This window comes from Diabrotica virgifera, chromosome 5 (genome assembly GCF_917563875.1).
Source record: "Diabrotica virgifera virgifera chromosome 5, PGI_DIABVI_V3a".
Lineage (NCBI taxonomy): Eukaryota > Metazoa > Arthropoda > Insecta > Coleoptera > Chrysomelidae > Diabrotica > Diabrotica virgifera.
Window position 1 is genome coordinate 22,788,838 of NC_065447.1, and position 15,745 is coordinate 22,804,582.

The window sequence follows — 15,745 nt, forward strand, 5'->3', positions numbered from 1 at the left end:
AGTCTATCGAACCGATCTTAATGAAATTTACCGTATTGTTTTACTGTATCATAAAATTTTTCTGGGTGAAACATGAAGGTCCTAAGTGTACCATAAATGGTTGAAAAACGTAAAACGCGAATACTTGTTTTTGTATGTTTTTTTTTGCAATTATTGCTATTTTGCAACAAGGGTGACTATTTTTTAAATTTTAAACCAATTCTATATTGTAGGAAATTTGATTGTGCAACTTTTATGTCAGTACAACTTTTCTCGGAAATTAATACTTTTAAAGTTATTATCAAAAAACGAACAAAAAAAAATCGAATTTTTCCTTCATTTTTTGACATTTTGATTATTTAAACAATGTTCCGGACCTTTTTGAGAGGGAGGATAACTCAAATATTATTATTCGAGTTATTTTCAAGCAATGTCTGCAAAAAAATTTGAGTCACCTCTCAACGTCCAAATGTACTAATATTTTTACAGATGCGCCCTGGTCTATTACAAATTATAGACATTATAAATTAGCTTATCTGAATTCCCAACAAATGTTGCTTTTGCTTTTTACCTGCTGGCAATTATTTTAATATTAGAGATTATTTTAGATAGGTATTTAATTTTCCATGGCCATCATGTTGGATGTATTAGGTAATCGAAAACAAGATTATATTTTTTTGATTGGTATTCGGAATAGAGATAAATAAGTAGCTAGACGTGTGACTCTGTTTGGTTAAAAAATCCGCGATGGTTCTTTCTATGGACAGATGGGTAGGCAAAGTAGCCATTGTTACAGGGGCTAGTTCTGGAATAGGGACAGCAGTTGCAGAACTTTTGGTTGAGAAAGGACTTTTGGTAAGAATTATTTATATTTTATTAAAACAATCACTTGTTTTATTGACCATAGTGCTTAACGTATATGATTTAAATTTGATGTCACTATATTTTTTGAAATATTCAATATTATCCTTTTTTTTCTCATTCATCATCGTAATTTTTTGGTATTTATGCCTATGTGGCAAAGGTTGCCTTTATCATATTCTTCTTCTTATGCTTAAAGTGCCCTCTCCTCATTGGAGGTTGGCTACTAATATTGCAAACTTTTTGTCTCTATTCAGCTGTTCTTATTACCTGTTCAACATCTAGTCCTGTCCATACTCGAATGTTTTTTAGCTACGATAGTCTTTTTCTTTCTCGTCCTTTTCCCCTAATCTTTCCTTTCAATATTAGTTGAGTATATTGGTGCTTATTATTTTTCAGTATGTGGCCTAGGTATGATCTTTTTCTAACTTTCACTGTGTTGAAAAGTTCCCGTTCTTTAAAATCATCACTGAAATCATTTCATGTCCATGAAATTTTGAGGATTCTCCGGTAGATCCACATTTCAAGTGCCTCCAATTTATTTACGGTTTAAGTTTTAAGGGTCCACGCTTCAACTTCATAAAGAAGAGTCGACCAGACGGAGCATTTCGATAAACGTATCGATAATCACATATTTTTTTTTCACATATATGTCTCATCTGACCATCTCTTTCATGTCTTCGTTGATCTTCCTCTCCTACTCCTTCAAGGAAATGGACAGTTATTATTTTTATTGGGTGACTATTATTGCAGAGTACATCTTAACTTTTGCTGTATTTGGTGTCTACGGTACGCATCTAAACATTTCGTATAATATGTATTTGGCACCTAGGAGTTTTCTATTGGTTCCTTGCGGCATGCGGTCATATTTCAACCAATAGGCGGCGAGGTGCCATTCACGTATACGGAATGTTATTCGGTGCGAAATTCATATACGGAATGTTAAATATTCGTAGACGGAAAAAAACAACTTTTTATTAGAGTCGATTAAAAGGATATTGATTTTAAAATACTTGAATGTAATATTAAATAAAAATAAAACAATAATCATAGTATTTGGAATGTTATTTGGTGCGAAATTCATATGCGGAATGTTTTCATAAACTAAAAAAGACGACTTTTTATTAACTCAGTTAAAGAAGACTGATTTTAAAATATTTTGTTGAAATATGGCCTATTGGTTGAAATATGGCCGTGTGCCGCAAGGAACCAATAGAAAACTCCTAGGTGCCAAATACATATACGAAATGTTTAGATGCCTACGGTACTTCACTGACTTCCCAGAGTATATTATACTTTGTTCTTCTTCCCATATTAGAAAGGAAATTATTTGTTTCTGGCTATTGTTCTAAAAATAAAAAAAAAATGTTTGCTAATCGAGATCTTCCTTTGGAACTGAGGATAAGAGCTAGGTGTTCTCGACTTTGTTGTATGGAATAGAAAGCTCGACACTAAAAGTGGATCATATAAGGATGTTGGAAGCATTTGAGATGTGGTGCTATAAAAGTATTTTGAAAATATCATGGATCCAAGAAGTTACAAAGGCAGAGATATTAAGAAGGCTACACAAAGATTGCGAGGTCATAAAGAACATAAAACAAGAAAGCTGGAATATTTAGGCCACATTACTGGAGGTGCGAAATATGAGATATGAAGGCTCATAATGCAAGGTAAAATTAAGGGTAAAAGATCGATCCATAGAAAGACGAAGAATTTCCTGGTGGAGAAACCAGTATTTTGTATCAAGAAACAATTCTCTTGTTAGAAGAGATAAGATAAGAATCAACAATTCTCTTGTTATGAATTTACGTTTTCTCTGAGCTCAATATTGTTTTTACAGTATGTATTTGTCTCATGTACCCACACATTTTACATTGAAAGAGGACTGACTACATGTCGATATTTTCTTCCATTGCCTATTTCCTGTATCGTGGTTCATCCACATACTTATTTTGAATTGTTTTATGATATTACAAAAGGATATTAGATTAATGATCACAGAAAAAGAAGAGCGGCATAATAAAGGAAGTGTTTATTGAACGAAAATAATATTTTTTAGTTGATGTATGTTAGTTATTATGGTATCTCGGTGACCTTATATATTGTAAATTTGATATTTTAAAGTGTAATTGTTTGGAATCGTAGTTGAAGTATATTAGAGCCCTGTCAAATTCTTTGATATGGTTAACAAAGAAACAAAAGATGGTTTGCCAAACTCTCTCTATTGATTTTTGTATTAGCTGACGTACGATAAATTATGCCTTCTTCTTGGTGTGCATATCCGTTACGAATATTGATGATCATCATGCCAATGTTTTTCTTGTTTGAATCAGTATAGAAAAGCAGCAAAGATATTGTGTGGAACCAGGTTCTTAGGTTCTTTAACCAGGATGTTATTTTTGTTCCTGGACACCGCTTTCCAAATATTTTGCCTTGCAGGATAGTTTGTTGGAGGGCATATCTGTAATCATTTCGTATAATGTATCCGAAGTACTGTAGCTTTCGAGATTTGATGGTGGTCAATACCTCTCGGCTATTCTTCATTCATAATCTTCTTTCAATCTTCTACACATACATATATTCGTTCAAGGTCCACGATTCAACTATAAAACAGAATAGAGAAGACGTATCATCGCAGCACCCTTATTTATATACCAAAAGAAACGTTGAAAAAATGCCCCCATCAGGTTGAAGGTAGATCTAGTTTTTCCGATGCGCTCTCTTATCTCCTGTTTGTTGATCTAATTTTAATTTCATGGACGAATGAACTATTATACTAATACTAAGTAAACAATTACAGGTAGTGGGCGCAGCTAGAAGAAAAGAAAACTTGGACGCTTTAGCACAAAAACTTCAAGGCAAAAAAGGCAAGCTGTACGCAGTGAAAGCAGACGTCACCAAAGAAGAAGACATCAAAGGACTCTTCAAATGGACTTCAGCAAATGTAGGTCCTGTATCAATCCTAGTAAATAATGCTGGATGCCATCACAAAACTGGTCTAATAGGTGGTGATACAGCAGCATGGAGAGCCACTATCGATGTTAACCTTATAGCGTTGTGTATAGCAACAAGAGAGGCAATTGATATTATGCAAAAGAATAATATCGATGGATATATTATTCATATTAACAGCATTGTCGGTCACACTGTACTTAATATTCCTAACGTAAATGTCTATCCAGCAACCAAACATGGAATAACTGCTTTAACGGAAACATTAAGACACGAACTAAATGCACGGAAATCCAAAATAAGAGTCACGGTTAGTAAATTATTTTATTAAAGTCATCATCATCATCATCATCTTCATCAACCTATACGCGTGCACTGCTGAACATAAGTCTCCCTTAGCTATTTCCATAATACGTCTCTGCTACTTAATTTGTTTGCGTTACAAAATTAATAAATTTGAATATATTTTTTTGTGAATGATCATAGAAACAATCGTGTAAACAACTTGCATTTAATTATCATTATGAAGCTCGTACTCTATACGAAACTCGTCGCTAGGCGGCTCGTTTCGTATCCCTTATACTCGCTTCATAATGACCATCATTAAATGCTCGTTGCATAATATACTATTAAAAACCAGTCTCATTTTAATTGGCTTTAATAAAAATCGTCTTTTTGTTCTACGAATATTTAACATACCGTATATGAATTTCGCACCAAATAACATTCCAAATACTATAATTGTTTTATTTTTATTTAATAATACATAAGTATTTTAAAATTAATCTCCTTTTAACAGACTCTAATAAAAACTTATCTTTTTCGGTGTACGAATATTTAACATTCCGTATATGAATTTGGAACCGAATAACATTCCGTATATGCGTTTGGGACCTCGCCGCCTATTGGTTAAAATATGACCGCGTGCTGCAACGAACCCATAGAAAATTCCTAGGTTCCAAATACATACACGGAATGTTTAGATGCGTACCGTGGCTATTGACGTGTACTCTGGGCTAATTAGTAAAATACAGGGAAAATTTATTTACCAGCAATTTTATTGATTGTATCTTTTATTGATTGTATTGAATCTTATGATTGTATATATTATTAATATAGGTATGCAAAGTCCGCAGATAGTGCGCTACTTTTTCTATAAACAAAATGGTGCCCGAAAATCCTGTTTTTCTCAATTTTTATTCTATAACTCCAAAGATTTTATTTTTACACCAAAAACACCCGAATTAAAATTCACCGTAATTAAATTCTGCATAGAGACGTGTTTTTCCCGATTTGCTTTGACGAAAATTTTCCCCGGAAAATGCGGGTTTTTCCAACAAAATCTTTAATTTTCAACTAAAATTTTAGATCAGTAATTGTTTATCAATAATTAAATCACTTGGTAATATAAAAGCTCTTTTCGTATAGAATATAATTCCAGCAGCCAATGGAAATTGAATGAACAGTTTAGCAACAATTGAAATGCTAATTAAAAATTTTCAGTCGCTATAATAACCACAATAATTATGATACATAAGAATAACTATAATTTTTGTATAAAAAGACACTGTATCTATCTTATGTACTTTACAAAATTGAAATTGGACTATTAAAGCGGCCTCAGGAATATTTTAAAATTATAAACAATTTTTTGGCTTGTAAACAAATAGATTATCTCGGAAAATAATAAATTAAATTAATCATGAAAACGGTATTGAAAAAAAAATGGCAGAACGTTTCTTATAAAAGAAAAAACGTCTGATTGTGTTTAGTGGTTCCTGAGATACAACCGGTCAAAGTTGATCGGCATTTGCGGCAAAGATATAAACAACAGGATCATAATTTTCAAACCATCACCTTTTTGTTTTTGTCTTCTTTCTTCTCACCAATTTTTATATCTTTAAAATACTCATAACAAATATTATTCTAATAAAAACTATCGATATTACGAGTGAAAATTGCCAAAAATAGCAAAATTCCAATCAAAAATTAGGTTGGAGAAAATGTAATCTCAAAAGTTCAAAATCGGTATATGTTAAAAAAATGCATTTTCTCAGCTTACCGTGGAGCAATTTTCTTCATTCTTTTTTGTTCCCAAGTAACTCGAGTAGAGCCATCTAATTAACGGATTATTAAATGTCAAACTTGGTTTTGTGTTGTTATAGTAGATTAATTTATTTATAAGAAAAGAAAACTACATATGTTTTCCAGTTTTAGACTTTTTTTAGATAAAATTAGACTTAGACTTAGATAAAAAACAGGTGTAGCTTTTAGCGTTAAAAACACAAATATTCTCATTTGAAAGCTGTATAATTATTTAAACAATCTATATTTAAACAAATTAAAATTTTTGTTATAATAAATAAAATTAATTTATTATAACAAAACAAAAACAAGTTTGGCATTTATTAATGCGTTAGTTAGATGGCTCTACTCGAGTTACTTGGGAACAAAAAAAGGATGAAAAAAATTGCTGTCTGGGAAGCCGAGAAAATGCATTTTTTTTAATGTATACCGATTTTGAACTTTGAGATTGCATTTTCTTCAACATAATTTTTGATTGGAATTTTGCTATTTTTGACAAGTTTCATTCGTAATATCGATAGTTTTTATTATAATAATATATGTTATGAGTATTTAAAGATATGAAAATTGGTGTGGAGAAAGAGGACAAAACAAAAAGGTGATGGTTCAAATATTATGATCCTATTGTTTATCTCTTTGCCGTAAATGCCGGTCAATTTTGACCGGTTGTATCTCAGGAACCACTCATCACAATTAGACGCTTTTTCTTTTAAAAGAAACGTCCTGCCGTTTTTATGCCAATACCGTTTTCATGATTTAATTTAATTTAATATTTTACAAAATATTCTATTTGTTTATAAGCCAAAAAATTATTTATAATTTTAAAATATTCCTAAGGCCGCTTAAAAAGTCCAATTTCAATTTTGTAAAGTACGTTAGATAGGTACAGTATTTCTTTATACAAAAATCATAGTTATTTTTATGTATCATGATTATTGTCGTTATTATAGCGACCGTAAATTTTTAATTAACATTTCAATTGTTGCTAAACTGTTCATTAAATTTCCATCAGCTTCTGGAATTGTAATCTATACGAAAAGGGCTTTTATATTACCAAGTTATTTAATTATTGATAAACAAGTACTTATCTAAAATTTTAGTTGAAACTTAAAGATTTTGTTGGAAAAAAAAATTTCCGTGAAAATTTTCGTCGAAGTAAATCGGGAAAAACACGTCTCTATGCAGAATTTAATTAGGGTGAATTTTATTTTGAGTGTTTTTGGTGTAACGTTAAAATCTTTGGAGTTATAGAGCAAAAATTGGGAAAAAAAAACGATTTTCGGGCGCCGTTTTGTTTGTAAAAAAAGTAGCATACTATCTGCCGACTTTGCATACCTATATTATTAATATATACAATCATAAGATTCGATTCCAGCAATAAAATTGCTGGTAAATAACTTTTCCCAAAAATTGCCTATTCTCCGATAATCTCTACAGACTAATGAGAATATAAGGAGAAACGCTTTGACTATCCTCGCCAGGTTTTTAAAAAGTTCTAAAAATATATGGAAGGATTTTGGACTCTATTGCTAGGAAGATGCAACGTGGGTGTTTCATTTTACTCCAAGAACCAAACGAAGATCCAAACCATGGTGCTACCAGTCGTAAAAAAGTTCAGACCAGGGCCGGATTTAAGGGGGGCAGGCTGGGCAGCTGCCCGGGGCCCCCACATTTTGGGGGCCCCCACAAAGCCCCAAACATAAGAGGTTCATTTAAACAGATATTGGCAGGAGATACAGGAATTCGACATCGACAATGTATGGCAAGTATAAAATGAAGGAGCGTAGGAGTGATAATATAATACATTGTTCATGGTTATGTTTTTCACCTTTCACCGGGTGAGTGTATTGCTTCGTTTGTAAATTCTTATCTAGTGTTCGTACTTTCGTACACATTTTAGCCACAGAGGAATGATTGGAAACATGCAGATAGTAGGCTCATGGATGTCTAAAGCACACGAAAGAATTGGGCGTATTGATACTAAAATAGCAAAACAGGCCGAAGCAATAAAGAATTATTGGAAAATACTCAAAGACTAATTTTAGTGTTATAAAGTTTATTTGTGAACGAGATTTACCATTTCGCAACGAAAATGAGTTATTGAGTTCATCAGAAAAATGAAAATTATTTGGGAATACTCCAGTTATTAGCTGAATATGATCAATTTTTGAAGCACCATATTAATAAATATTCAAATCCTGGAAGCGGACATGTCAACTATCGTTCATCTACCATATGTGAGGAAATTGTACACCGATGGGTCAAAACGTATTAATTGAAATAGTTTCAAGGATTAAGAAGTCAAACTATTATTCAGTTCATACCAATCGATTAACTGTGATATTTCGTTACATAGAAGATTTCACTCCTTTTGAAAGGTTTACCATATTTTTGCCAAAAGTAGAAGATATATTTAATTCTCTAATGACATTTTTGCAAGAACATGATATCGATTTGAAAAACTGCAGGAGACCGTCCTATGTTAATGCGTCAGTTATCAGTGGAAAATAAAATTGGGTTCAGGCTGAAATTATAGAACAAAAAGGTACGTATCCATACGTGGATGCTCCGTGCTCGGTGTAGCTGCTCAAATGGATACGGCATGCGCTCCCCTATATGTAACCTGCAAACCGGTTGAATCAAAGAGGGTGAGCGCCGTTGGGCGAGCATCAACGTATCCACTATGTGGAGCTGCTACACCGAGCACGGAGCACCCACGTATGGATACGTACCTTAATATCTTGGAGTTGTAGATTTCTTGTGTCGCCCAATCTCTAAATTTAGTTTCAAAAGCTGCAACTGCCACTTAGCAGAACTAACTATATGTAATTTGTCACTTCCTCTACATAATATACAACTTGTTAACAGAATGTTTAAAAGCTGCGTCTTTAAGCGACAGCAACGCAGACCATGGCAAAAATATTATTGTTCCTAAAAGAGCAAATGCTAGTAGATGATTATGGAGGTGATGCCGCAAAAGAACTAGTTAAAGGTTATAATCAGATTAAGGAAGCATTATCAAAAATTTCGGAAGACTATGAGCAACAATTTAAAACTTGTAGCATTGCAAAATGTCATAAGGAGATACTGTTAATTCATTTCATGGAACCCGGGACAACAATCATGACAGAGAGTCATTGTGCAATACTAAAAAAAACTCATTATGTGCATTAATGGGAACCTCATCTGTGCATCAATCCTCGTAGGTACATTTTAGGAAAATATCAGTTTTTTTACATGTTATGTAAGATTTTAAATTCTTATTATGTTTTAGAGTATAAGTCCTGGTGTAGTTGATACAGAACTAATATCCGATACCAAAAAATCCGATGCATTTGCCCTCATTAAAGACGCAATGTTAAAATCTGAAGACATAGCTGATGCTATTTCATACGTCCTTTCCACACCACAACATGTACAGGTAATAACAATAATAATTATTTAAAAAAAAAAGAATGTGTGTACTTTGTACGCACGTAAGAAGTTATACTTCTATTATATGATTTCAACGAAATCAATATACTTTAAACAGCTTATTTATATTTATTTTAATATTAAACTAATTTTAATACTTACTACTTTCCAAAAATTTTTATTAAAACAATACAAAAAATTAAAAAAAAAGAATGTGTGTGTATTTTGTACGCACGTAAGAAGTTATACTTCTATTATATGATTTAAACGAAATTAATATACTTTTTATTTATATTTTGTTTAAATATTAAACTAATTTATACTAACTACTTCTCAAACATTTTTATTAGAACAGTGCCAAAAATTAAAATAATAAAAGAATAAAACACACACAAACACATTAAACAAGCCACAAATGATGTCTGAACATTAATTGTCGAAAATTTTTTTAACTAAATACGTATTTTCTGAAAATACAATTATATAATAAATATGCTTACAATCATAAAATGTATTAAAAAAAAACAAAAAAGAAAGTTTCTATTGGGACTCGAATCAGCGCTGATAAGAGCGGTTGGTATTGGAATTCATTCGCCTTCTCCGCTTAGCCACAGACACTATGTGTCATTATTTACGAAGATCGACTAACTAAACGGATTAAACTTGTGATATTTTGATATTTTGAAAATTGATCAAATTATTTTAATTTTGAATTGAAATGATTTAGAACTGAAAAAATACAACAAAACATAGAGTAAAAAAACAATATATTAGGTGAATATTGATAGAAATTTTGATGTTAATCAAATTATATAAATAAAAGTATTACATACTATGTATTTTGGCAGATCAAATAGGTAGGTTTATACCCATGATACATTAACAATTATTACGTACCTGTTGCTTTTAAAAACTATTTAAAAGTCACTACAATATTATAAACTTTTTTGTTTCTGTCCTCACAACAATAAAACTAATATATTATACATTTGTTTACCTTTACCTTTACCTCCAAACCACAGCTGCCATATCGGATAATTTTTGACATGTCATTTGAACATCCAATCAGAACAAAGTTATAATGCGCATGCGACGGGCTGATAGGTTTTAACATATAAAAAAATCACCCTCTATCGCCGGTAAAGAAGTATAACTTCAAAAATAAAAGAATAAAACACACACAAACATATTGAAAAATGCCACAAAGTAATGATTTCTGAACAATAATTGTTGCTAAAAATTTTAACTAAATACGTATTTTCTGAAAAAAATTATATAATAATATACTTACAATCATAAAATGTATAAAAAAAATAAAAAAACCCTACTTGCATGGGGATCTAACCCGCTTCCCGCCGATCCCGCCGATCGAAAATTAAAAGGCTTTCCCATTGCGCCACCTTCGCGTATCTGTCATGTGGGAATATTCACCAACTGAACGTTTACACCATAAACTTTTGACAGTTGTTTACTTATATGAATTTAATTAAATTATTTTGATTTTTGTGGAACTAAAGGAATATTTTGTGGAATAACAAAATATTAGGTAAATATTGGTAGAAATTTTGATGGTAATTAAAATATGTAAATCAAGCATTACGTACTATTTTGGGGGTAGGCTCATTTTAAATTTTCCAAATGGTAGGTACCTATGTTTTATTATTTTTTATTAGGATACTCAAACATTTACAATGATTACGTACTTGTCGATTTTAAAAATTATTTAAAAAGTCACTACAATTATAAACTTGCTTTTTTCTCTGCCATCACAATAATAAAAACTAATATACACAACGTTTGTTTATAGATAATCTCCATATTTAACACCCAATCAGATCCCGTATAACGTTTTAGCGACTAATACCATACTGCCGGTGTGCGCATGCGCCCGGGAATATAAACATTCACTCTCGTGCCTAAAGAAGTATAACTTCAATAAGATATACCAATTTATATTCAAAGATAACTCAATTCTTCTATTACCGTAGGTATATTATTTAATTTATTCAAAAAGAAAAATAATGTGCTAATATATTGATTTAAACAGCCAGGGTGAAATATGGTCATCATCGTATCGTAATTTCCGAACACCAAACCTTTTTCTTTGCAAAATTTGATATATTCGCGATGAATATCAGCAACAGTTTTGTCATCGCTGACGAATTATCTGGTAGTTTGTTTCCTTAGGTAGCGAGATTCCACTCTAGGAATGGACTCGATGTAAATCATTATGTTTTGTTTCACGACTTCGTTGATTCTTTTTCCATTCTTATGAGTTCCTCGCTTTTCTTTTGGGATAAACCCATCTGCAGTACGACGTTGTATATTAATTTGTTATAGTCTTGTCGCTTATTTCCAGTGTTGCAATGAAATTGTGCTTACACACTCTATGTTTTGTTGCATTCAAAGCATTTTTCCTCAGTACATCTTGCTTTTATTTTACGAGCGTGGGTCACATTTTGCACATATTGCCATATAGATTTGAGTTTTTGTTCCAATTTTAGAACCGGAGAGCATCAACTGCAGATAATGCCTGATGGTATAAAAAAAGGAATCGATTTTTGACAAAGGCCATAGGAACGTATCTTTCTGGTGCCGAACTTAAAATTCATTGCAGATGCTGCGATATAGCATTCAAAATAGATTTTTTTTCCTATTAGACTGCATTCAAAGGTCATTTCATGAAAAAATTGCAGATATTGCCATATGGTTTTCAAGGTGCATTATGTCCTTTGCACATAGTCTCTTGAATACAAGCAATTTGTACTAAAGTTAAATATAAAAATGCAAAGGTTATAAACTACAATACTTATAATTATTTATTTCGTTAAAATTTAAAGATATAATGTGATAATTAATTAAACAATATTTTTCTAGGTCCATGACATTATCATCAAACCTCAGGGGGAAGTTTTTTAAAATATTCTTAAAGAAGTATCAATCAAGCTGCTTGGAATATCTAGTATAAATAATGTGAATATATTGTTATATGTGTTAAATATTTAATAAACGTGTTTCTACTTATTCTATTTAAAGCAACCTTTATTAAAATGTAGAAAATCGCCGAAAAAAAATTGTAAATCTTAGGGCCAAACCAGACCGGCCACTCTGCAGCGCTACTCTGTGAATCCACAGAGTGGCTGAAACAGGCGATTTTCTAGCGCCGATAGCTAGCGATTTTTTGACCTAGGATGGGACCCCACTATTTAACATAAATAAACAAACAAGATTGTAAGTATTTGTTTTGTTCAGTTCAAATGCATCCAATGTATAATACAATGTAAATACAGGGTGTTTCATTAATAATTGTCCATATAGTAACTGGAGAAACCTTAGCACAAAATACGAAGATTTAACCTAAAACACTTAAATAAAATGTGGTTCCTTACTGAGTTACAGGGTGTTTTATTTAAAAATTTAAAAACTATTTTTGCTCAGCATTTTAAAACTGTTCGACGTATCCTTTTCATACTTGGTAGAAAGTGCGAATACTGTACACCCTACTAAATTATGATAAACAAACGTTTCTAGCTACTACCAGAGGCGTACGACAGGGGATAATGACTGGTTGACCCTTCTCAAATTCTACGGCATCGGAGGAATTACTATTTTAGTGCCATTTTTATATGCTCCAATACTTTTTACGTAAATAATATACTCTTTATTGGTAACGATAAAGTCATTAGTTTTCGAGATATTTGAAGTTAAATATGAAACGGCACAGTTATTTTGATAAATTTATATGATTCATATTATTAAAATTTAAAAATTATTTGCACCCAGTACTTTAAACTATTGGGCGTATCCTTATCATACTTAACAGAAAGTGTAGGTACTGCACAACCTACTAAATTAAGATAAATAAACGTTCCTAGCTACTACCAGAGGCGTACGACAGGGGATAGTGGTTGGTTGACCCTTCCCAAATTCTACGCCACTGACGAAATTGCTATTTTAGTGTAATTTTTTGGTTTTCCAGTACCTTTCATTAAATAATATACTCTTCTTTCGTAACGATAAAATGATTAGTTTTCGAGATATTTCAAATTAAAAATGAAGCGATAAAATACATTAATCAAAGTAACCGTGTCGTTTCCTTTTTAACTTCAAAGATCTCGAAAACTAATGACTTTATGGTTACGAATGAAGAGTATATTATTTTCATAGAAAGTATTCCGCCAGTGGCGTAGAATTTGGAAAGGGTCAACCATTCACTTTCCCCCGTCGTACGCCCCTGGTAATAGACAGAAACGTTTGTTTAACATAATTTAGTAGTTTGTACAGCACCTATACTTCCTGCCAAGTATGAAAAGGATACGTCGAATAGTTTTAAAATGCTGAGCAAAAATAGTTTTTAAATTTTTAGATAAAACACCCTGTAACTCAGTAAGGAACCACATTTTATTTAAGTGTTTTAGGTTAAATCTTCGTATTTTGTGCCAAGGTTTCTCAAGTTACTATATGGACAATTATTAATGAAACACCCTGTATAAATAGAGAAAACATTGCTTATGGGATTTATTCTTTTCGATAGGGCTAACTTCTTTAAAATCAGAAACAAATAATTCAAAGATGACGTCCCACGTTTTTTCTTTTAATGTACTATAAATATGCCCTCGGGTTCTTGTATCACATATATCCGGTCTGTTTTGCACTTCAATCAAAAACCGTTCCGAATTGAAATTCATTTTAGGTGCTCACCCCATAAATTCTCCTAAACATCTGCGGCAGCTACAAAAGTGGTCCATCTGAATGGCGTTTGCCACTAGTGGACGCCACTAGCAGTGAGGCTAGGCGACTGTGGCTGGCCACAGTCGCTCGTCTGGGGTGCGACGTCCACTTCACATAAGAACCAACGGTAAATCATCGGAAGCTGCTTTGTGGATCCACAGAGTAGCGCTGCAGAGTGGCTCGTCTGGTTTGGGCCTAAGTTTGGTTTTTCTCGAGGAAATACTGTAGTCGGTTTTTCGATTCTTGCACTTTTGCTTATGTGTTCCAGAGCTAAGTTGAAGAGTTTTGGTGAAAGTGCATCTTTCTGTTTTAGTCCATTATTAATTTCTAATGTCTTCTAGTATTGTTGTCCAACTTTCACCTCACATCTTTTCCATTCCATACACATCCATATCAAACTGACTAGTTTTTTTGGAAATCCAAATTCCTGCATCGCTGTCCACAGTTTAGCTGCCCTGTGTTAAGCGCCTATATATGGTAGAGGTACTGTACCCTCGGAGATCCGTGGAAAATAATTACACCAAAAATAACAAAATTCAGTTTGGCAACACTGTGTGAATGTTGATAGTAACATATCCTTTTTAAGATAAACACAACTGTAATTTAGTCCAAACAAATTAATATACTTTTTTGCCAACAAAAATGAGATTTTTCAACCAAATAATGTTTAAAATATGATGTGCAAAATAATTTTTAATTGGGTTCTGCTAATGGGCTTGCTTTTTGTTGTCATTAAAGTAAAAAAACTAAATTTCACTCATTAAATCATTATTGTCTGGTTATCGTCTTAATTATTTTAACTGTACTGATATCCGTCGAGTAATTCTGAATGATTAATAGGTTGTTAAAACACTTTATCTGTAGCGGCTTCTGGAATATCTTAAAAATATCGAATTTCATTGATAAAATGCACATATCCCACCGATCTTCGCTTCAACCATACATCTGTAGGGTACCAGGTTTCTCCCCATATAATAATCTTATGCGCTCGAGTAACTGCAAAAATCGCCGCTTGGGCTCCCCTACCATATATTACATTTTTACCCTCAAAGTTTTGGGAAAATGTATCATAGCTTTACATTTATGTAAAAAATTTAACATTCATTTCTTGTTTTTTCTATCAGTACCAAATTGATAACCAATGTCGCATGGATAATCTCTTCATTTATCACCTCAGTTTTCAGTGGCGTAACCATACCATCTGAGGCCCGTGGCACATTCATTGGATGGGGCCCCACGAAAAAAAAGTATTTAAAAATTTCGAAAAACATCGATTTTTTCTACTTTCTTCGATTATAACTTTAAAACGATTTATTTTGGAACAAAGTCGTAGAGAAATAAAATAAACATAGGTAATTGAATTTTGTATGATAAACGATAGGTTAAAAATGACTTAAATTATTACCCTTTCTGCAAAATAGCAATAAATACAAAATAAGGGAGCAAAATAAGCCTGTTTTTATTCAATGTTTTTCAACCACTTTGGTTGAACTTTGATAATTCGCTTAGAAAATTCTTACAACATACTTAAATCGTTCAACAAATTTTATTAAAATCGACCTGATAGATTTTGCAGAATAATTTTGGAATCTAAATATTTTTAAAAAAGTTCAAATTTTTTAAAAACTTTCTGAAGAAAAAGGAGACCATTTAGAGTTTGCTAATTTTTTTTACATATAAAGAGGTTCTCTTCCTATCTAATACACTTTACAGAATTAAAATC

General features: G+C 32.0%; 1 protein-coding gene across 3 annotated transcripts in view; it reads left to right on the forward strand.

The window, feature by feature from the left end:
* Positions 1–545: 545 nt before the first annotated feature.
* LOC114332985 (farnesol dehydrogenase) overlaps positions 546–15,745 on the forward strand; it is a 72,849-nt gene continuing 57,649 nt past the window's right edge. The window contains exons 1-4 of one of the 3 annotated variants that reach the window (XM_050651317.1): positions 546–834; positions 3,641–4,102; positions 9,152–9,298; positions 12,169–12,315. In XM_050651317.1, coding sequence (XP_050507274.1) covers positions 727–834; positions 3,641–4,102; positions 9,152–9,298; positions 12,169–12,210 — 759 coding nt within the window. In that variant the 5' untranslated portion in view covers positions 546–726 and the 3' untranslated portion in view covers positions 12,211–12,315. Of the gene's footprint in view, positions 835–3,640; positions 4,103–9,151; positions 9,299–12,168; positions 12,316–15,745 lie in introns of those variants that run through there. The other 2 variants (XM_050651318.1, XM_028282791.2) reach the window with 2 other exon arrangements.